Genomic DNA, 24,686 nt, shown 5'->3' on the forward strand with positions numbered 1-24,686 from the left:
GTCTCCTCACACACACTCACCCACTCAGAGTCTGCTCACAGACACTCACCCCACTCAGTGTCTCCTCACACTCATCCCACTCAGTGTCTCCTCACAGACACTCACCCCACTCAGTGTCTCCTCACAGACCCTCACCCTAGAGTCTCCTCAAAGACCCTCACCCACTCACTGTCTCCTCAAAGACACTCATCCCACTCAGTGTTTCCTCACAGACACTCAACCCAATCAGTGTCTCCTCACAGACCCTCACCCTTGTCAGTGTCTCCTCACAGACCCCTCACCCCACTCAGTGTCTCCTCACACTCACGCACTCACTGTCTCCTCAGACACCCTCACCCACTCAGTGTCTCCTCACAGAAACTCACCCACTCAGTGTCTCCTCACAGACCCTCACCCCACTCAGTGTCTCCTCACAGACCCTCACCCTAGAGTCTCCCCACAGACACTCACCTACTCAGTGTCTCCTCACGGACACTCACCTGCCTCAGTGTCTCCACACAGACCCTCACCCTAGAGTCTCCTCACAGACACTCACCCCACTCAGTGTCTCCTCACAGACACTCACCCCACTCAGGGTCTCCTCACAGACCATCACCCCACTCAGTGTCTCCTCACACTCACGCACTCACTGTCTCCTCAGACACCCTAACCCACCCAGTGTCTCCTCACAGACACTCACCCACTCAGTGTCTACTCACAGACTCTCACCACTCAGCGTCTCCTCACAGACACTCACCCACTCAGGGTCTCCTCACAGACCCTCACCAACTCAGAGTCTCCTCACAGAACCTCACCCCACTCAGAGTCTCCTCACAGACACTCACCTACTCAGCGTCTCCTCACAGACCCTCACCCACTCAGTGTCTACTCACAGACACTCACCCACCCAGTGTCTCCTCACAGACACTCACCCACTCAGTGTCCCCTCACAGACACACACCCTTCTAAGTGTCTCCTCACAGACACTCACGCACTCAGTGTCGCCTCACAGACACTCACCCACTCAGTGTCTCCTAACAGACCCTCAACCAACTCAGTGTCTCCTCACAGACACTCACTCACTCAGTGTCTCCTCACAGAACCTCACCCCACTCAGCGTCTCCACACAGTCACTCACCCACTCAGCGTGTTCTCACAGACACTCACCCACTGAGAGTCTCCTCACATACCCTCACCGCACTCAGTGTCTCCTCACAGACCCTCACCCTAGAGTCTCCTCAAAGACCCTCAGCCCACTCACTGTCTCCACACAGACCCTCACCCTAGAGTCTCCCCACAGACACTGACCCACTCAGTGTCACCTCAGAGACACTCATCCCACTCAGTGTCTCCTCACAGACCCTCACCATAGAGTCTCCTCACAGACACTCACCCACTCAGTGTCTCCTCACAGACACTCACTCACTCAGAGTCTCCTCACAGACCCTCACCCCACTCAGTGTCTCCACACAGACACCCACTCACTCAGGGTCTCCTCACACACACTCACCCACCCAGGGTCTCCTCACAGACACTCACCCACCCAGAGTCTCCTCACAGACACTCACCCCACGTAGTGTCTACTCAGAGACACTCACCACACTCAGTGTCGCCTCACAGACCCTCACCACACTCAGTGTCTCCTCACAGACACTCACCCTAGAGTCTCCTCAGAGACACTGACCCACTCAGTGTTTCCTCACAGACACTCACCCCACTCAGTGTCTCCTCACACACCCTCAACCTTGAGTCTCCCCACAGACACTGTCCCACTCAGTGTCTCCTCACAGACACTCACTCACTCAGCGTCTTCTCACAGACCCTCACCCCACTGAGTGTCTCCACACAGACACTCACCCATTCAGCGTCTCCTCACACACACTCACCCACTCAGAGTCTGCTCACAGACACTCACCCCACTTGGTGTCTCCTCACAGACACTCATCCTAGAGTCTCCTCACAGACGCTCATCTTAGAGTCTCCTCACAGACCCTCATCCTAGAGTCTCCCCACAGACACTGACCCACTCAGTGTCTCCTCACAGACATTCACCCACTTAGTGCCTCCTCACAGAAACTCACCCCACTTAGTGTCTCCTCACAGACCCTCACCCCACTCAGTGTCTCCACACAGACACTCACCCACTCAGCGTCTCCTCACAGACACTCACCCACTCAGAGTCTCCTCAGAGACACTCACCCCACTCAGTGTCTCCTCACAGACCCTCACTACACTCAGTGTCTACTCACAGACCCTCACCCTAGAGTCTCCCCACAGACACTCACCCACTCAGTGTCTCCTTACAGACACTCACCTGCGTCAGTGTCTCCTCACAGACCCTCACCCTAGAGTCTCCTCAGACCCTCACCCCACTCAGTGTCTCCTCACAGACCCTCACCCTCTAGTCTCCTCACAGACCCTCACCCACTCAGTGTTTCCTCACAGACACTCACCTGCCTCACTGTCTCCTCACAGACCCTCACCCTAGAGTCTCCTCACAGACCCTCACCCACTCAGTGTCTCCTGACAGACACTCACCCGCCTCAGTGTCTCCTCACAGACCCTCACACCACGCAGTGTCTCCTCACAGACCCTAACCCACTCAGTGTCTCCTCACAGACCCTCACACCACTCAGTGTCTCCTCACAATCACCCACTCAGTGTCTGCTGACAGACCCTCACCCACTCAGTGTCTCCTCACAGACACTGACCCACTCAGTGTCTCCTCACAGATCCCTCACCCCACTCAGTGTCTCCTCACAGACCCTCACCCACTCACTGTCTCCTCACAAACCCTCACCCTAGACTCTCCTCACAGACACTCACCCACTGAGCATCTCCTCACAGACACTCACCCCATTGACTGTCTCCTAACAGACACTCACTCCACTCAGCGTCTCCTCAAAGACACTCACCCACTCTGTGTCTCCTAACAGACACTCACCGACTCAGCGTGTGCTCACAGACCTTCACCCACTCAGCGTCTCCTCACAGACACCCACTCAGCGTCTCCTCACAGACACCCACTCAGAGTCTCCTCACAGACCGTCACCCACTCAGCGTCTCATCACAGACACTCACACACTCAGCGTCTCCTCACATACACTCACCCACTAAGAGTCTCCTCACAGACACTCACCCCATTCAGTGTCTCCTCACAGACACTCACCCACTCAGCGTCTCCTCACATACACTCACCCCACTCAGTGTCTCCTCAAAGACACTCACCCCAGTCAGTGTCTCCTCACAGACACTCACCCCACTCAGCGTCTCCTCACAAAAACTCACGCACTCAGCGTCTTCTCACAGACACTCACCCACTCAGCGTCTCCTCACTGACACTCACCCACTCAGCGTCTCCTCACACATTCACCCATTCAGCGTCCCCTCACAGACACTCACCCACTCAGTGTCTCCTCACAGTCTCTCACCCCACTCAGTGTCTCCTCACAGACCCTCACCCTTCTCAGTGTCTCCTCACAGACCCTCACCCCATTCATTGTCTCCTGACAGACACTCACTCACTAAGCGTCTCCTCACACTCACCCCACTCAGCGTCCCCTCACCACACTCACCCACTCAGTGTCTCCTCACAGACCCTCACCCACTGAGTGTCTCCGCACAGACCCTCACCCTTCTCACTGTCTCCTCACAGATCCTCACCCACTCAGCGTCTCCTCACAGACACCCACTCAGCATCTCCTCACAGACACTCACCCACTCAGCGACTCCTCACAGACCCTCACCCACTCAGCGTCTCCTCACAGACATTCACCCACTTAGTGTCTCCTCAAAGACACTCACCCCAGTCAGTGTCTCCTCACAGACACTCACCCCACTCAGCGTCTCCTCACAAAAACTCACGCACTCAGCGTCTTCTCACAGACACTCACCCACTCAGCGTCAACTCACTGACACTCACCCACTCAGCGTCTCCTCACACATTCACCCATTCAGCGTCCCCTCACAAACACTCACCCACTCAGTGTCTCCTCACAGACCCTCACCCCACTCAGTGTCTCCTCAGAGACCCTCACCCTTCTCAGTGTCTCCTCACAGACCCTCACCCCATTCATTGTCTCCTGACAGACACTCACTCACTCAGCGTCTCCTCACACTCACCCCACTCAGCGTCTCCTCACAGACCCTCACCCACTCAGCGTCTCCTCACAGACCCTCACCCACTGAGTGTCTCCGCACAGACCCTCACCCTTCTCACTGTCTCCTCACAGACCCTCATCCACTCAGCGTCTCCTCTCAGACCCTCACCCACTCAGCATCTCCTCACAGACACTCACCCACTCAGCGTCTCCTCACAGACCCTCACCCACTCAGCGTCTCCTCACAGACATTCACTCACTCAGTGTCTCCTCACACTCACTCACTCAGCGTCTCCTCACAAACCCTCACGCCACTCAGTGTCTCCTCACAGACCCTCACCCATTCAGCGTCTCCTAACAGACATTCACTCACTCAGTGTCTCCTCACAGACATTCACTCACTCTGTGTCTCCTCACAAACACTCACCCACTCAGCGTCTCGTCACAGACCCTCACCCACCCAGTGTCTCCTCACAGACACCCACTCAGTGTCTCCTCACAGACCCTCACCCTTCTCAGTGTCCCCTCACATACCCTCACCCACTCAGTGTCTGCTCACAGACCCTCACTCACTCAGTGTCTCATCACAGACCCTAACCCCACTCATTGTCTCCTCAGACACTCACACACTCAGCGTCTCCTCACAGACCCTCAACCACTCAGTGTCTCCTGAAAGACACTCACCCACTCACTGTCTCCTAACATACACTCACCGCACTCAGTGTTTCCTGACAGACTCTAACTCCACTCAGTGTCTCCTCACAGAAACTCACCCCACTCAGCGTCTCCTCACAGAAACTCACGCACTCAGGGTTTCCTCCCAGACACTCACCACTCAGCGTCCCCTCACAGACACTCACCCACTCAGTGTCTCCTCACAGACTCACACCCCAATCAGTGTCTCCTCACAGACTCTCACCCCACTCAGTGTCTCCTCACAGCCCCTCACGCTCCTCAGTGTCTCCTCACAGTCCCTTACCCAACTCATTGTCTCCTCACAGACACTCACCCCACTCAGCGTCTCCTCACAGACACTCACCCACTCTGTGTGTCCTCACAGACACTCACCCACTCAGCGTCTCCTCACTGATCCTCACCCATTCAGCGTCTCCTCACAGACCTTCACCCACTGAGCGTCTCGTCACAGACCCTCACCCACTCAGTGTCTCCTCACAGACTCTCACCCCACTCATTGTCTCCTCACAGACACTCACCCCACTCAGCGTCTCCTCACAGACACTCACCCACTCTGTGTGTCCTCACAGACACTCACCCACTCAGCGTCTCCTCACTGATCCTCACCCATTCAGCGTCTCCTCACAGACCTTCACCCACTGAGCGTCTCGTCACAGACCCTCACCCACTCAGTGTCTCCTCACAGACTCTCACCCCACTCATTGTCTCCTCACAGACACTCACCCCACTCAGCGTCTCCTCACAGACACTCACCCACTCTGTGTGTCCTCACAGACACTCACCCACTCAGCGTCTCCTTGCTGATCCTCACCCACTCAGCGTCTCCTCACAGACCCTCACCCACTCAGCGTCTCCTCACAGACCCTCACCCACTCAGCGTCTCCTCACAGACCTTCACCCACTCAGCGTCTCCTCACAGACACTCACCCACTCAGCGTCTCCTCACAGACACTCACCCACTCAGCGTCTCCTCAGAGACACTCACCCCATTCAGTGTTTCGTCACAGACCTTCACCCACTCACCGTCTCCTCACAGACCCTCACCCACTCAGCGTCTCCTCACAGACCCTCACCCACTCAGCGTCTCCTCACAGACCTTCACCCACTCAGCGTCTCCTCACAGACACTCACCCACTCAGCGTCTCCTCACAGACCCTCACCACTCAGCGTCTCCTCACAGACCTTCACCCACTCAGCGTCTCCTCACAGACAACCACTCAGCGTCTCCTCATAGACACTCACCCACTCCGCGTCTCCTCACAGACACTCACCCCACTCAGTGTCTCCTCACACACCCTCACCCCATTCATTGTCTCCTATCAGACACTCACTCACTCAGCGTCTCCTCACAGACACTCACCCCACTCAGCGTCTCCTCACAGACACTCACCCACTCAGTGTTTCCTCACAGACCCTCACCCACTGAGTGTCTCCGCACAGACCCTCACCCTTCTCACTGTCTCCTCACAGACCCTCACCCCACTCAGTGTCTCCTCACAGACTCTCACCCACTCAGCGACTCCTCACAGACATTCACTCACTCAGTGTCTCCTCACAGACACTCACTCACTCTGTGTCTCCTCACAAACATCCACTCAGCGTCTTGCCACAGACCGTCACCCACTCAATGTCTCCTCACATACACTCACTCGACTCATTGTCTCCTCACAGACACCCCACTCAGCGTCTCCTCACAGACACTCACCCACTCAGCGTCTCCTCATAGATCCTCACCCACTCAGTGTCTCCTCACAGACCCTCACCAACTCAGTGTCTCCTCACAGACACTCACCTACTCAGCGCCTCCTCACAGACCTTCATCCACTCGGCGTCTCCTCACAGATACTCAACCACTCAGCGTCTCCTCACAGACACTCACCCACTCAGCGTCTCCTCAAAGGCACTCACCCCACTCAGTGTCTCCTCACAGACACTCACCCAGTCAGCGTCTCCTCACAGACCCTCACCCACTCAGCGTCTGCTCACAGCCACTCACCCACTCAGCGTCTCCTCACAGACACTCATCCCACTCAGTGTCTCCTCACAGACCCTCATCCTAGAGTCTCCTCACAAACACTGACCCACTGAGTGTCTCCTCACAGATAATCACCCACCCAGTGTCTCCTCACAGACACTCATCCCACTCAGTGTCTCCTCACAGACCCTCACCCTAGAGTCTCCTCACAGACCCCCACCCCACTCAGTGTCTCCTGACAGACCCTCACTCTAGAGTCTCCTCACAGATACCCACTCAGTGTCTCCTCACACTCAGCCCACTCAGTGTCTCCTCACACGCACTCACCCTACTCAGTGTCTCCTCACAGACACTCACCCCACTCAGTGTCTCCTCACAGACACTCACCCCAAAGTGACTCCTCACAAACACTCACCCCACTCAGTGTCTCCTCAGAGACACTCACCCACTCTGTGTCTGCTCACAGACACTCACCCCGCTCAGTGTTTCCTCACAGACCCTCACCCTAGAGTCTCCTCACAGACCCTCACCCCACTCAGTGTCTCCTCAGGGAACCTCACCCTAGAGTCTCCTCACAGACACTCACGCACTCAGTGTCTCCTCACTGACACTCTCCCACCCAGTGTGTCCTCACAGACCCTCACTCTTCTCAGCGTCTCCTCACAGACACTCACCCACTCAGCGTCTCCTCACAGACACACACCCCACTCAGTGTCTCCTGACACAAACTCACCCACTCAGTGTCTCCTCACAGACACTCACCCACTCAGCGTCTGCTCACAGCCACTCACCCACTCAGCGCCTCCTCACAAACACCCACTCAGCGTCTCCTCTCAGACACTCACCCCACTCAGTGTCTCCTCACAGACCCTCACCCTAGCGTCTCCTCAGAGACACTGACCCACTGACTGTCTCCTCACAGACCCTCACCCACTCAGAGTCTCATCACAGACACTCACCCCACTCAGTGTCTCCTCACAGACGTTCATCCTAGAGTCTCCTCACAGACCCTCACCCCACTCAGTGTCTCCTCACAGACCCTCACCCTAGTGTCTCCTCACTGACACTCACCCATTCAGTGTCTCTTCACAGACAGTCACCCCACTCAGTGTCTCCTCACAGGCACTCACCCTACTCAGTGTCTCCTCACAGACACTCACCCCACTCAGTGTCTCCTCACAGACACTCACCCCACTCAGCGACTCCTCACAGACACTCACCCCATTCAGTGTCTCCTCACAGACACTCACCCACTCAGTGTCTCCTCACACTCACGCCCCTCAGTGTCTCCTCACAGACCCTCACCCTAGAGTCTCCTCACAGACCCTCACCCAACTGTCTCCTCACAGACCCTAACCCTAGAGTCTCCTCACAGACACGCACTCAGGGTCTCCTCACTGACACCGTCCCACTCAGTGTCTCCTCACAGACCCTCACCCTTCTCAGTGTCTCCTCACAGACACTCACCCACTCAGTGTCTGCTCACAGAACCTCACCCAGTGTCTCCTCACAGACCCTCACCCCACTCATTGTCTCCTCAGACACTCACCCACTCAGCGTCTCCTCACAGACCCCCAACCACTGTGTCTGCTCACAGACACTCACCCACTCAGTGTCTCCTCACATACACTCACCCCACTCAGTGTCTCCTCAAAGACACTCACCCCAGTCAGTGTCTCCTCACAGACACTCACCCCACTCAGCGTCTCCTCACAAAAACTCACGCACTCAGCGTCTTCTCACAGACACTCACCCACTCAGCGTCTCCTCACTGACACTCACCCACTCAGCGTCTCCTCACACATTCACCCATTCAGCGTCCCCTCACAGACACTCACCCACTCAGTGTCTCCTCACAGTCTCTCACCCCACTCAGTGTCTCCTCACAGACCCTCACCCTTCTCAGTGTCTCCTCACAGACCCTCACCCCATTCATTGTCTCCTGACAGACACTCACTCACTAAGCGTCTCCTCACACTCACCCCACTCAGCGTCCCCTCACCACACTCACCCACTCAGTGTCTCCTCACAGACCCTCACCCACTGAGTGTCTCCGCACAGACCCTCACCCTTCTCACTGTCTCCTCACAGATCCTCACCCACTCAGTGTCTCCTCACAGACACCCACTCAGCATCTCCTCACAGACACTCACCCACTCAGCGACTCCTCACAGACCCTCACCCACTCAGCGTCTCCTCACAGACATTCACCCACTTAGTGTCTCCTCAAAGACACTCACCCCAGTCAGTGTCTCCTCACAGACACTCACCCCACTCAGCGTCTCCTCACAAAAACTCACGCACTCAGCGTCTTCTCACAGACACTCACCCACTCAGCGTCAACTCACTGACACTCACCCACTCAGCGTCTCCTCACACATTCACCCATTCAGCGTCCCCTCACAGACACTCACCCACTCAGTGTCTCCTCACAGACCCTCACCCCACTCAGTGTCTCCTCACAGACCCTCACCCTTCTCAGTGTCTCCTCACAGACCCTCACCCCATTCATTGTCTCCTGACAGACACTCACTCACTCAGCGTCTCCTCACACTCACCCCACTCAGCGTCTCCTCACAGACCCTCACCCACTCAGCGTCTCCTCACAGACCCTCACCCACTGAGTGTCTCCGCACAGACCCTCACCCTTCTCACTGTCTCCTCACAGACCCTCATCCACTCAGCGTCTCCTCTCAGACCCTCACCCACTCAGCATCTCCTCACAGACACTCACCCACTCAGCGTCTCCTCACAGACCCTCACCCACTCAGCGTCTCCTCACAGACATTCACTCACTCAGTGTCTCCTCACACTCACTCACTCAGCGTCTCCTCACAGACCCTCACCCACTCAGTGTCTCCTCACAGACACTCACCACACTCTGCGTCTCCTCACAGACCCTCACCCACTCAGCGTCTCCTCACAGACCCTCACCCACTCAGCGTCTCCTCACAGACCCTCACCCACTCAGCGTCTCCTCACAGACACTCACACACTCAGCGTCTCATCACAGACACTCACCCACTCAGCGTCTCCTCACAGACACTCACACCACTCAGTGTCTCCTCACAGACACTCACCCACTCAGTGTTTCCTCACAGACCCTCACCCACTCAGCGTCTCCTCACAGACATTCACCCACTCAGAGTCTCCTCACAGACCCTCACCCTAGAGTCTCCTCATAGACCCTCACCCCACTCATTGTCTCCTCACAGACCCTCATCCTAGAATCTCCTCACAGACACTGACCCACTCAGTGTCTCCTCACAGACACTCACCCACTCAGTGTTTCCTCACAGACACTCACCCCACTCAGTGTCTCCTCACAGACCCTCACCCTAGAGTCTCCTCACAGACCCTCACCCTAGAGTCTCCTCACAGACCCTCACTCCACTCAGTGTCTCCTCACAGACCCTCACCCTAGAGTCTCCTCACAGACACTCACCCCATTCAGTGTCTCCTCACAGTCACTCACCCTACTTAGTGTCTCCTCACAGACACTCATCCCACTCAGTGTCTCCTCACAGACCCTCACCCTAGAGTCTCCTCACAGACACTCACTCACTCAGTGTCTCCTCACAGACATTCCCCCATTCGGTGTCTACTCACTGACCCTCACCCCCTCAGTGTCTCCTCACAGACCCCTCACCTCACTCAGTGACTCCTCGCAGACACTCACCCCACTCAGTGTCTCCTCACAGACCCTCACCCTAGAGTCTCCTCACACTCACTCACTCAGTGTCTCCTCACAGACCCTCACCCCTCTCAGTGTCTCCTCACAGACACTCACCCTACTCAGTGTCTCCTCACAGACACTCACCCACTCAGTGTCTCCTCACAGACACTCACCCCTCTCAGTGTCTCCTCACAGACACTCACCCTACTCAGTGTCTCCTCACAGACACTCACCCACTCAGTGTCTCCTCACAGACACTCACCCACTCAGTGTCTCCTCACAGACAATTCCCCCACTCAGTGTCTCCTCACAGACCCCTCACCCCACTCAGTGTCTCCTCACAGACACTCACCCACTCAGTGTCTCCGCACAGACACTCACCCCACTCAGTGTCTCCTCACAGACACTCACCCCACTCAGTGTCTCCTCACTGACCCTCACCCCACTCAGTGTCTCCTCACAGACCCTCACCCCTCTCAGTGTCTCCTCACAGACCCCTCACCCCACTCAGTGTCTCCTCACAGACACTCACCCTACTCAGTGTCTCCTCACATACCCTCACCCCTCTCAGTGTCTCCTCACAGACCCCTCACCCCACTCAGTGTCTCCTCACAGACACTCACCCACTCATTTTCTCCTCACAGACCCTCATCCCACTCAGTGTCTCCTCACAGACACTCACCCCACTCAGTGTCTCCTCACAGACCCTCACCCACTCAGTGTCTCCTCAGGGACACTCCCCACACTCAGTGTCTCCTCACAGACCCCTCACCCCACTCAGTGTCTCCTCACAGACACTCACCCCACTCAGTGTCTCCTCACAGACACTCACCCCTCTCAGTGTCTCCTCACAGACCCCTCACCCCACTCAGTGTCTCCTCACAGACACTTCCCCCACTCAGTGTCTCCTCACAGACACTCCCCCCACTCAGTGTCTCCTCACTGACCCTCATCCCTCTCAGTGTCTCCTCACAGACCCCTCACCTCACTGTCTCCTCACAGACACTCACTCACTCAGTGTCTCCTCACAGACACTCCCCACTCAGTGTCTCCTCACTGACCCTCACCCCTCTCAGTGTCTCCTCACAGACCCCTCACCTCACTCAGTGTCTCCTCATATACACTCACCCACTCAGTGTCTCCTCACAGACAGTCACCCACTCAGTGTCTCCTCACAGACACTCACCCACTCAGTGTCTCCTCACAGACACTCACCCACTCAGTGTCTCCTCACAGACACTCACCCACTCAGTGTCTCCTCAGAGACACTCACCCACTCAGTGTCTCCTCACAGACCCTCATCCCACTCAGTGTCTCCTCAGAGACACTCCCCCCACTCAGTGTCTCCTCACAGACCCTCACCCCACTCAGTGTCTCCTCACAGACACTCACCCCACTCAGTGTGTCCTCACTGACCCTCACCCCACTCAGTGTCTCCTCACAGACACTCACCCCTCTCAATGTCTCCTCACAGACCCCTCACCCCAACTCAGTGTCTCCTCACAGACCCCTCACCCCACTCAGCTACTCCTCACTGACACTCACCCTTCTCAAGTGTCTGCTCACAGACTCCTCACCCCACTCAGTGTCTCCTCACAGACCCCTCACCCCACTCAGCTTCTCCTCACAGACACTCACCCTTCTCAGTGTCTGCTCACAGAATCCTCACCCCACTCCGTGTCTCCTCATAGAGTCTCCCCCACTCAATCCTCCAGTCCTCTCCCTGGTGCTCAGCCTGCCCCGTGCCCAGTGCTTTGCAGCTCAGTCTGCTGTCTTGGCTTGGGCCACGTGTCCTCTACGGCTCCTGGCTCCTCTGGTCCTGAGTCAATTATACGCCTTCTATGATTCTTATCTCATCCCTCATCCACTAGGAAGCCATTCTCTGCACATCCCGCCACCAACATCAGCAGCATTTCCTCTGTGCTTTTCCCTGATTTTCGGATTTTTGCTTCCTGGTTTCCCCACTACACTAAGTTCTCAGAGTGAGGATCCAAGTCTCTCTCTCATGGTGCATCCTCCGCAGCACAGGGACCCTACATGTGGTTAGGGCCCCAAATATTAGAGCACTGCCTAGGGCGTCATCCTATTGAGCGTCTCATCGAAATGGCAAGAAGTGTTCAGCCATGAACCCATTTTGTAACTGCTTAGACCACGGTGAGGTTGATGAGCCAGACAGCAGGCACAGGAAAGTGCTGGATCCTTTTTTCCTGGTAAAGGCTGTCAACCATCCCCCTGTGGCATGTGGCAGCCAGGATCCCTCGGCCCCAGCGAGCACAGACAGGGTAGGAGGAGGCTGTGATCAGGGAGACTGAAGGCATACACGAGCCCTTCCTTGCACAGCTAGAGGACGTGGTTAGGATGATCAGCCTCCTCCGAGCCCAGGCTTCCTTACAGAATAAATAAGGACAGCAAAAACATCTGGGAGGATGAAAGGAAGAGAAACACAGCAGGGGCTCAGCACAGGGCCTGCACAGAGCATGCACCCATGAGTGACAGGCGCTCAGCTGTCTTCCAAGCTCTGTTCACACTTCATCCCGTCACACGTGTGATGCTGCTGACAAAACAATACTTCAGTAATCTCTGCTCAATGCAAATCAAATATAAGCCTCGTATTTCAGCCTGGCCAACTACGAACAGCTCGCAGGTATCTCTTTTCATCTCTTGTTTTTCTTTAATCTGACAATGCTCTGTCTTGCTCCATCTGCCTACGTGTATCAGGAATCTACCCAGATCCATGATTACGAATGTGTCTGCCTATCCGTCCTGGTGTCCATGACTTGCAACCCCACTGCCCACGTGGGAAACAACTCCCATTATCCCACAGCATCAACCCCTGCTGCTAAAGGCCTGAAAACTCAGTGCCATCACTCTGGTTCCTCAAGGTCTGCAAACTTGGCGTTATCACTCTGGTTCCTTGAGTTTTCTCTTTCTTTTACCCAAAGACAATCAAAGAAAAACTACTGATTTTTTTCCCTTTTGCTGCCAAGTATCACATTTTTAAGAAATGCATTAAATTCAGATTTCATTAGTTTTGAAACTCTGTCATTTTCAGCCTCAGGTAGCTACACACACATACTGACCTTACACACCCACATGCTGTCTCTGTAAAAGTCCAAACTAGTGTGACTGACTCCCATGAAGAATGCAAGTTCCCCCTGTTTCTCACAGTTACACTCAGGGGTGCTGTCCAAAATATTTTCAGGACCAGAAGACCCTGAGCCCAGGCCACAGCTGCTGACCAGAGTCCCCCCAGCCCCTGCTGAGCCCAGCATTAAGTCAGTAAGTGCTGGGCCAGGAGCCTACAGTGGAGGGCCCAAGTAGACGCAGAGTTTGAGACAGCAGGTATTTACCAACCAGCATCAAACATACAAATATTTAAAAACTAGCACAGCTCTGCTGGTAAACAGCACCTGAGTGTCAGCTCTGCTCATCTCACCTGCTGCTGAGATAAGCCCTCAGGCATAGGGGTCAAGATGGCTTCTGGGTGCTTGCAATCAACATCAATGAACACATTCTGCTCCTCCTCAAGAGAAGATCTGTGATCTTAAAAGAAGTCAAAATGCACAAGTTTTACATTGAAATAATATATTCAGAACACTATAGTACAGTAAAATAAGCTGTCAAATATTTTATGTAGAGCTTTTAATTTTCCATGCTTACTTGATACTCAGCTGTTATTAAGTTGAATTTTTAACAAATCCAATAAAATATTCTTTCCACGGGGTACTACGGTATTTGTCTACCTATGGAAAGCACAGCCAGGCAGGCTCTATCCAGTGAGGAGGTTGGGATTTGGGGCTGTATTCACTGCCTCAAGGAGTATTTGAAATTTTCAGTATTTGAAGTTTAACTTCAAAAGGGAGAGGTGCCATTTGAATAGCTAGATAGTAAAATGGCAATATTTTGGAATTTTAATGTTTTAGATTCTTTTGTAAATTAAGTATTTTAGTTCTTTAATCTATAACATATCACAATCAGAAACAAGGAAACAGCTAAGAATGGCTAAGAACAAATATTCAAAAGCCAGTGAAAACTGAGGCGGCACTTATTACATTTCTTGCACCTCTCTCACTGGACGCCTTAAGAAGCACAGCTTTCCAAAACTCAAACAGTTTAAACAAAAATTAAATTCACAGTCAGGCTTGGTGGCTCACTCCCCTAATCCCAGCACTTTGGGAGGCCGAGATGGTAGAATTTCTTGAGTCCAGTAGCTCAAGGCCAGCCTGGGCAACACAGCAAAACTCCATCTCTACAAAAAATTAAAAAATTAGCCAGGTGTGGTGGGGAATACCTGTTCGCCTAGCTAGTCAGGAGGCTAAAGCAGAAGGATCACTTGAGCCCAGGAGGTCAAGGCTACAGGGAGCTGTGGTCGTGCCACTGCTCTCTAGCCTGGGTGACAGAGTAAGAACCTATCTCTAAAAAACAAGAAAACACTTACATTCATTTTTTTTTTTTTTTTTGAGATGGAGTCTTACTCTTGTTGCCCAGGCTGGAGTTAATGATACGATCTCGACCCACTGCAACCTCCACCTCCTGGGTCCAAGCGATTCTCCTGCCTCAGCCTCCCAAGTAGCTGGGATTACAGACGCCCACCACCATGCCCAGCTAATATTTGTTTGTTTGTTTGTATTTTTGGTAGAATAGGGTTTCACCATGTTGGCCAGGCTGGTCTAGAACTCCTGACCTCAAGTGATCTACCTGCCTTGGCCTCCCAAAGTGCTGGGATTACAGGTATGAGCCACCACACCCAGCCTATATTCATTTGTTAAAATATAGCTAACTACATTAAAGAAGCCACAAAATGGCTAGAAATCAGAAGAGCACAAGAACTTTTAGGGGATAGAAACCTGCATTTTTCTAGTTCAAAGACCCAAAACCCCGGCTGAACAGAAAAATCTCTAAGGGGCTTCAAAACCTACTGATGCCCAGACTTTTTCCTCAGAAATCAACTGATGGGCCAGGGAGGGAGGGCCTGGCACCAGCACATTTTAAAAGATTTCTAGTTAATTATTTTGTACAACTAGGACGAAGAACACAAATTCTGTCCAAGCCTCTCATTTTATGGAAATGAGAGGAAACTAAGGTTGGAGGGTTTAGGGATTTGCCTATTAAACTGCTGCATCTCTCCAACTGATCCCCCAAAGAGCACCTCCCCTAAACCAGAGACAAATCATGACCTTTCAGAGCCTGGATCAGGGCTTCTCAGACTGTCCCCACACATCTAATCCCCGGGGACTTTGCCAGCCTGCAAATCCCGACTCGGAGACCTGGCATGGGGCCCCGAGTGGGCAGTTCTGATTAGCTCCTGGAATCTGGGTCCCAGTCGGGAAGTTGCTACTGGCGGGCAGACACACTCCTTGAGGCAGTGAATGCGGCCCCAAATACCAACCTCCTAGCAGGACAGAGCCTGGCTGCGCTTTCCAGAGGCTGTATAAATATGGCCGCCTCCTCAAAGGCTGTCCTTTGCTGTCCCGGGCACCTCATGGCACTGCCATCAGGGTACAATGTTACAACACATTTTATTAGAATGCACCTGTCTGTCTCCATAACCAGATCAACCCCTTGGAGATGCTGATAGCTTCCCCCCACCTTGCCTGAGATGCCGAGGGCTTCATGAGGACTGAAAAAAAAGAGGCTTCCTGAGTTACACCATGTTGTACCAATTACACACACATAGTATCCGAGGCCTTCCTATGTAAAGTCCCTTCAAGTACAGACATTAGCAAATGCTACCCATACCCTAGCACAAGACAGCACGTTAGAAAGCTGGAGACACAACCAAGAAACACCAGGTCAGAGTCACAGCAACCACTGTGGGACAGTGAACTCTCAACCACCCTCCCATAACTCTCTTAGGACATCCGTGCACGAAGGCTCCAGAAGTTTCCTCAGACAGTGAACGACCCCATCCTACCGCCTGCTGCCATCATGCACGACACCTCCACATCAACTGCCTTTTTCACACATAACTGCACAGACCACTGCCCCTTCATGAGATTCTTAGAAAAACCTGGAAATTCAGCTATCATTCCAAATCTCCCCCTGCCAAGGAAAATGTTCCTGAAATCCCCATTTAGAACACTCACAACCCCAGTCCCTGCGGGACCATGCCCAGGAGGGCCAGATGTGCTGTAAATACAGAGTCCACTGCCAAGAATACACAGTGACAGAGGCCCCTGGACCCCTGAGGGGACTTGGGAGGAGCATGAGGTAAGGCCTGAGGGGGCACAGACCATCTGCTGCTGAGAGGGGATGGCAAAGAGCAGGAGCACCTTGGCCATGAGAGCTTCCACTCGCCTGCGGCCAGCTGCACAGCCCTTCCTACGTCCAGCCAGTGACTCTCAATGACACCTCTCTGCTGGGTGCCATCGGCCTAAAATGCCACCCCCACAGGACAGGGAGGCCAGGGTCAGCAGGGCTGAGCCAGACCCGAGCACTGAGCAGGCTGGTACTCCCCGAGGCTGTGGGAGCCTGTGCAGCTGCCTCCCGACCCCATGTCCTCCCCACAAGAAGACCCACAGGCACGGACCCTGAGCGATGAGAGACTTAGTCCTGATGAACGAGCGGCCCCTCTTCACGGCTGCCCTGGTCCTCTCCAGCCCGTCCTTGGTGCCATCCTTCGCAGCCTTCACAAGCTTCTGCATCTGCGACGGAGAGGGAGATGTGAGAACGGGGTGGCGGCAGAACCCACCTGCTGCTTTAATTTGCCTCTTTTAAAAGAATACTGTCAAGTAGTCTAGTTCTTGTGAGCGTATGTGTCATGTGTGGTTCTGGGCTAGTTTTTGTTTTGTTTGTTGGAAAAAAGGAAAAAACTGACTTTAAAAGCACAGCCTTTCCTGGACGTGGTTAAAAATGTTCCCTGCTCCATTTACAGTATTATATGTGATCCACTCACACAAAGAGCTACACAGAGGTCACAGGTGAGTCACTACTGTGCACAAATGTCAAACGGCTCACCTGAAATTAAATGGCAAAACAACTGCAGACTCACAGCTCCAGTTCAGCGTTTTCACCTTCTCCTTGGGGCTTCCCACCGTACCCCACGTTGGGGCCAGGCCAGCTGCTGACAGGGCCACTTCACACGCATGGTCACACGGACCCAGGCCCAGCCACGGGCTGAATGCAAGGCCCCGGTAAGTGCCGCAAACACGCACGGACGCACCTGAGGGAGGGTCAGGATGCGGCACGCTGCAAATGTCAGACTTGGAGGCCACATCCCCCTGGCCTGGGATCCCTGCCTCCACTTCCTCAGCCAGAGCCGTGCTGGATACTCACGGCTGCTTGGATTCAGGGGTGTCTGAGCCGTCTCCTGCCATCTGATTTCTTATTCCTTAAAAACCCAACAACTGAGGTAATGGCCACTGGATGCTGAGTGATTTGTCTTTTAAAGAAGACCTCTTTAAAAGATGACCTCTTATGAGACAACCAACGTCTCCATCCCAGGGACCTCTCGAGGGACCAGCAGTGCAGCTAAGAATGGGACTCCCTTCACTCTGGGTCACACCAGCACCGAGTGAGGAGCAGGGCTGCTGGGTGCCAGCATGCAGACAGTGTCGCTCTACCCCTGGTCATGTCTGCCTGCCCTTGACTTCCAAATGCCTGAAGGCTGCCTTCCCATGAACACCACGAAGCATGCCTGGCCTCACACCCGTATCGACGGCCCCAGCCCATCTCCATCGCTTGCAACGCTGTCCCCCATGAATGGCGCTAATGTCACGGCCCCCTGTGCTGTCCCACTCCTGCGTCTCTCAACTCCACAAAGGACCATGTCCTGTTGCCATTTCTCAGCCCCGTGGCCCAGGTCCGCTACCTCCTGCCCGATGCCACAGAGAGCCCTGGCGCCCCCCTGCGCACTTCTTACTACACAGCCTGTCCACAGCCTGCTCTTTCTCAACCGCAGATCTGGGCTGTGAACCCTTGGTTTTCAGCCAGCCCCATCAGGGTCACCAAACAGAGGATCAGAGAACTGCAAGCTGACAGACGGGAACGTGGCCATGCTCCTTGAGCCCCATGTCCATGCAGAGCAGGTAAGACCCCGGGGTTCCGGGTCAAACCCTCGGCCAGGTCTCCTGGATGTCAGGGCTGACAAGGGCTGCTCCCACGAGGGGAAGTGAGTATGCTGGGCCCGGCCCCAGCTGCATTCCCGGCCTTCCTTCCCCGCCTCCCACAGTGCCCTCACCTGCTTCAGCCCCAGCACTCCCTGTGTCGGTGAAAATCTGCAAACGTAGCCCACACACCCCTCCCATGGCTTTGACAGTGTCCTCTGCTCCTCGGAAACCCCGCCACACTGCCCGCTATCTCAGAACCCTGAGGCCTCAGGCAGATCTCATCAGATGCCCTGCCAGGGAGCCAGCTGGATGCTGGATGTGAGGGGCAACGTGGCTCCCGGGGGCAGCCAGAGCACAACACGGTGGATGAACTGGCTGCTCCGGAAGGAGTGTGGAGCCTGCATCCCCTTCCAGTGAGTGCCATTCAACACATAGGAACAACCACAAATACTGGCAGGATAAAAGATCAAACTGCAGGAAAAAGTACTTGACAGTGCCCTTTTAAAACACATCTTGCAGAACAGACCGTCACCACATTCACGTCGGCAGTTCTCAAACATTCCGGTCTCAGGGGCCCTGGACGCTCTTAAAAATTATTGAGAGCCCAAATGGCTTTTGTTTACCTGGGCTTTATGTATCAATATTTATTGCATTTGAAGTTAAAACTCTGAAAAATTTTGGATATTTTTATAAATGTTCATTTAAAAAATAATCAACCTATTATATGTTATCTTAAATAACATCGATGAAAAATCACTGTACTTTCCAAAACAAACAGAAAGCGGCATTGTTGTGCATTTCTGGAAACCGCTCTCACGCAGACAGCCTGACGGCGTTCCGCCAGCTGTAAGGCCACAGGCTGCACAGTCTCCAGGATGTTCCTGGGCTCCCTGTAAAAGGAAGAGAGCGAAAAGGCACAGAGCGTCTCAGAGTCCACGTGAGCCCCAAAGTGTCGGGGGATTCCGGAAGCCCCTGGACCATCCTTTGAGAACCGCTGTTCAGACAGCACTGACCGAGCCACATGGTTTTTCTTTACTGCCCGCCCGGCAAGTGGGGCCAGCAGCCGGGGGCGAGACTCTACCTTCAGTTCATGCTTCTGCCTGAGCTGCTGAATCTCCACCGCGCCCACCGTGCTTGCCATCAAATCTCTCATCTTTTTCTCATAGTGCTCCTTTAAACGGGTTAGGTCATGAGAAAGCTACAGCATAAAGAGACACAGTCTTTTCACAAAAAGGCTCTTTTTGTTTTTTTGGGACAATTTTACATTGAAAGGATTCTGCCAGCATCTGCCATGGCACATCAGGCCTCTCCTGGCTGGGGGTTCCTGGGGCCACACACAAGAGCCCTGATTACTAGCCCCGTTGGTCCTTAAGAGAGAAACCCGCAAATAGTTGGCCAGGCGTGGTGGCTCACGCCTGTAATCCCAGCACTTTGGGAGGCCAAGGCGGGAGGATCACTTGAGTTCGGGAGTTCAAGATGAGCCTGGGCAACATGGTGAAACCCTATCTCTACTAAAAATACAAAAATTAGGCAGGGTAGTGCACGTCTGTGGTCCTAGCTACTTAGGAGGCCAAGGTGGGAGGATTGCTTGAGCCTGAGAGGTGGAGACTACAGTGAGCCGTGATGGTGCCACTGCAAAAAAATTTTTAAAAAAGGAGATAGGGCCAGGTGCAGTGGCTCACACCTGTAATCCCAGCACTTTGGGAGGCCAAGGCAGGTGGATCACGAGGTCAAGAGATCGAGACCATCCTGGTCAACATGGTGAAACCTGTCTCTACTAAAAATGCAAAAAATTAGCTGGGCATGGTGGTGCGTGCCTGTAATCCCAGCTACTCAGGAGGCTGAGGCAGGAGAATTGCCTGAACCCAGGAGGTGGAGGTTCTGGTGAGCCAAGATTGTGCCATTGCACTCCAGCCTGGGTCACAAGAGCGAAACTCCATCTCAAAAAAAAAAAAAAAAAGGAGATAAATACAGAAATGAGTTAAACATGGCATCAATGGAATCAAAAGACAGACACGAACCAGACACCAGACTGCCGTCTTCTCCGTGCCAGACAGGAGAAAATGCACGCATATAAAATATCTGTGAAATCATTCGCTTACATTGTGGTAGAATCAAAATTATCAAATGTATAAAATATACATAAAATTCTTCTTTTATGTCAGCATCCAAACAAAAGATACTTGTATTTAAGCTATACTGAAGGTGACAGATTTTGAGGATAGCAGCATGGATTTTCAACAGTCTCCAACCTGAGGTCACTTTCTCTCGAACTGATGGACTGGGCCCCCCGGATCCTTCTCTGTGTGGTCACAGACACTTCAGATGCACACAGCTGAGGTGCCACTGCTCCTCTGGGGCACTCCTCATGTCACAAACACTTTAGGAAGTTTTTAATAAAATTCAAGACTTTTTGAGATGATTTCTGAACGTATAGTTTTATTTTGGTCATTTTTAAATTGTGACGGTTTAAACTAGAAAACTTTGCCTGCAGCACTTCCATCCTGGACAGGCGTAACCCACAGGCGTCCTGTCTGCACCCCACATGCTATTCCCACCCCCAGTCCAGGCCACTGTCCCGGCAACGTGGAGGCGCAAGAAAGGCTGGAAATGCAGAGCCCAGCGCTCCTGGATCATCATCCTGCACCACAAACCCACTGTGTGCTGGCTTTCCCTGGCTCCTTCTCCCAGCAGGGAGGGCTGCTGAGACATTGGCACTGCCTGGGCAGTCAAGCGCTCCTCTGCGATACGGGTCTGCTCCAAGGCAAAGGCAGGGTTTCCTGAGTTACTACCAAGGAATGACTACTAATCCCTCTGAGCTTCTCAGTGGCCGGGCCCTCTGTCCACAGCCCAAAGGCAAAACCAAAGAGCATTAACCCACACTCCAAGGCACACACCAAACCTCCACCTGATATCAGAGCCCAGCATTCTTCTTAAATCTCAGTTTAAATCAAGTATCTGACTCAGCTACAGTAAGTTAAATATCATCTTAGTTATCAGCTCTGTAAAAAACTACAATTACAGGCTGGGTGCAGTGGCTCATGCCTGTAATCCCAGCACTTTGGGAGACTGAGGTGGGTGGATCATGAGGTCAGGAGTTCGACACAAGCCTGGCCAACATGGTGAAACCCCAACTCTACTAAAAATACAAAAATTAGTCGGGCACAGTGGCGCACACCTGTAGTCTCAGGTACTTGGGAGTCTGAAGCAGGAGAATTGCTTGAACCTGGGAGGTGGAGGTTGCAGTGAGCCAAGATCACATCACTACACTCCAGCCTGGGTGACAGAGCAAGACGTTATCTCAAAAAAAAAAAAACTACAATTGCAGTTTCACTGGTTGTTTAAATTACAGTTGTAATAATGATGGTGATACAAAAGATCCAAGTTCCTGGAAGAACTTGTGAATGATACTGGGGAGGTGAGCTGACCGCCACGAACTGGTGGATTCTCCTTGAGTTTTACAAAGCAGGTTCACAGGATATGAGAATTGTAGGCAACCCATAATCACTTGTAAACCAAAAGGATGTGGCAGCTAAGTCCAGGAATGAAATCTCTGCTTACTAGGGGTTACTAGGAGACAGGCAAGATAAAACCAGTTATCACCAACTGTCACTATGGTGGCATCCGGTCATCATCTATATCAGTAACACGGGACTGGCCAGCCTCAGACGAGAACTGCATGTGGCTTCCATCTCAGCCCCACACAGAAAGTACACAGATATCACTGTCAATGAGCACAAATCTATCCTTTTGCAAAGAGTCAGGAAAAACTCCAACAACAAAAAGCATGTGGCATGGCTGGCACCACCAAGACCTGGGATGTGCATCAGCTGAACGGTTCCCAGGTTTCATGCTTCACAACATCGAATTCCAGAATTCACACTTTACAGTTCTGACGTTCCATCTTGCACCCTAACCTCAAGACTTTTCCACAAAAAAAATGGAATAAAAATTCCCTTTAAGAAAAGATTATCAGGCTGGGCACAGTGGCTCATGCCTGTAATCCCAGCATTTTGAGAGACCGAGGTGGGCAGATCACCTGAGGTCAGGAGTTCAAGACCAGCCTGGTCAACATGGTGAAACCCTGTCTCTCCTAAAAGTACAAAAATTAGCTGGGCACCGTGGCAGGTACCTGTAATCCCAGCTACTTGGGAGGCTGAAACAGGAGAATCACTTGAACCCAGGAGGCAGAGACTGCAGTGGACTGAGATCACACCACTGCACTCCAGCTTAGGAGGCAGAGCAAGACTCCATCTCAAAAAAAAAAAAAAAAAAGAAAAAGAAAAAAGAAAGGATTGTCACAGGGTGGCTTAGAAGCTTTTGTCCCTTAACATCTTCTATTTTTACAGTTTCCTTTAGCATGCTAAACATGCTGAGGTTCAAAACCTCACTTACAACAAAGTGTAGCTGTGCCCCGTCTCAGGGAATCCCGCCATCTATTCAGTGTTCTGCAGTTAACAATGCACAAACGCTGCTATGTGCAAAGCACATAATGCATTAAAACACAAGCAAGTCAGAGAGTAACTACTTTCTTAAAGTATTCAAGGCAGTGAGCTCACTAAAAACCTTTTAAGTGATTTACAGAAGTTTAATTTCCAAATTCTTCTATGACGGTACTCACTATATGAAACTAGAGACGTGTTCTCCTTTGGCAATATCTTATGCTTTCCCCAAATTACATATCAGCATCTTAAATCACTATTAAGCACTAGGCCAATCACAATCGTATTCACAGCCCCCAGGCATGTTAATGTGACAGCCCTGTCCCTCACACGCGCAAGGAGCACATACTTGCTTTTTGTGGTTGCTGCGTAGGAAGGACCTGGGAATCCCATTCTTGCATTCCGAGTCACTCTGCTCTTCATAACTTTCAAATTCACTCGAACTCCAGCCATATTCCAAAGAGCTGTTTCCACCTTCATCCCCATTCTCAACATCATCATAAATCATTTCATCTGAGTGCATAAATTACAAAATGAAATGAAAACTTTAGAATTCTATGGGGGCTGTTGTATGCCTGTTTGTGATTTTACTGAATCATCTAGACCTGGGGGTGGAAGCAAATCTGAACCATGTTGAGGACCCTACAGAGCTCCAGGTGTGCTCCACAGAGGGTGCTGTCACGCGGAGCCCCCGGCGTGCTCCACAGAAGGCACTGTGCAGAGCCTCCACCACCCAGGCAGTGCCAAGGAGGCTAGCGAAAAGCACTTCAAACGTTTCTCACAAATACCCCTACCCCATCGGTACCCTGAGGACCACCTGGCTATGGGCATCCATCAACCATTGAGAACTTCCCATGAAGAAAAATCTTCCTTTATATAAACACACATTCTGGAACTACTTGCTTAAAGGATGTGTACATGACCTTCAAGTCAATCACACTACATTCTTGTTCCAGTGTTCTATGGTTTACTGTTTTTTTTTTTTTTTTGAGACAGACTTTCGCTTTTGTTTCCCAGGTTGGAATGCAATGGTGCAATCTTAGCTCACTGCAACCTCTGCCTCCCGGGTTCAAGTGACTCTCCTGTCTCAGCCTCCCAAGTAACTGGGATTATAGGCACCTGCCATCACACCTGGGTAATTTTTGTATTTTTAGTACAGATGGGGTTTTACCATGTTGGCCAGGCTTGTCTTGAACTCCTGACCCCAAGTGATTCATGCACCTCGGCCTCCCAAACTGTTGGAATTACAGGCATGAGCAACCGCACCCAGCCGGTTTACTGATTTTATGTCTAGGATCCACCAATAGCAGAGAGAGTTTTCTTAAAGTCTCTCACCCCAATAGTGTATTTACATATTTCTAATTAAGCCTTGTCATATTTTGTTATATTTTGCTTATATATTTTAAGTCTATGCTGTTAGGTCCATATGAGTTTAAAACTGTTATATATCTTCCTTGTGAATTATTCCTTGTTTTATGGCTTAACATTTAATATATTATCATATTTATACTGACAATACTTTGGTTAGAATTTGCATTTTATTTCTCTTTCCATCCATTTACTTACAAATTTTCTCTTTTATGTATGCCTCATAAGAATGTACATCTAGCTTTGCTATTTTATCTAATCTGAGGGTTTCTTTTACTGGCCATTGGATCCAATTTACCATATGTACCAAATATTTGTGCTTATTTTGCAGACTTTTTTCATATGATTTGCAAAGCTTTCTTATTTTATATTTTCTTGACTTTACCAGATTGAGATTTGCTC

General features: G+C 52.1%; 1 protein-coding gene across 8 annotated transcripts in view; it reads right to left on the bottom strand.

The window, feature by feature from the left end:
- The window catches only part of ARHGEF10 (Rho guanine nucleotide exchange factor 10), a 145,517-nt gene that overhangs the window by 76,705 nt on the left and 44,126 nt on the right, over positions 1-24,686 (bottom strand). For 6 of the 8 annotated variants that reach the window (XM_064369777.1, XM_064369778.1, XM_012458678.3 and 3 more), the window contains 4 exons: positions 23,266-23,429; positions 19,556-19,672; positions 16,956-17,070; positions 13,863-13,969 (listed from right to left, as the gene is read on the bottom strand). In XM_064369777.1, coding sequence (XP_064225847.1) covers positions 13,863-13,969; positions 16,956-17,070; positions 19,556-19,672; positions 23,266-23,429 — 503 coding nt within the window. The remainder of the gene's footprint in view (positions 1-13,862; positions 13,970-16,955; positions 17,071-19,555; positions 19,673-23,265; positions 23,430-24,686) is intronic. The other 2 variants (XM_012458680.3, XM_064369780.1) reach the window with 1 other exon arrangement.

This window comes from Aotus nancymaae, unplaced genomic scaffold, assembly GCF_030222135.1.
Source record: "Aotus nancymaae isolate 86718 unplaced genomic scaffold, 86718_ANA_hifiasm-v0.15.2.pri h1tg000090l, whole genome shotgun sequence".
NCBI lineage: Eukaryota > Metazoa > Chordata > Mammalia > Primates > Aotidae > Aotus > Aotus nancymaae.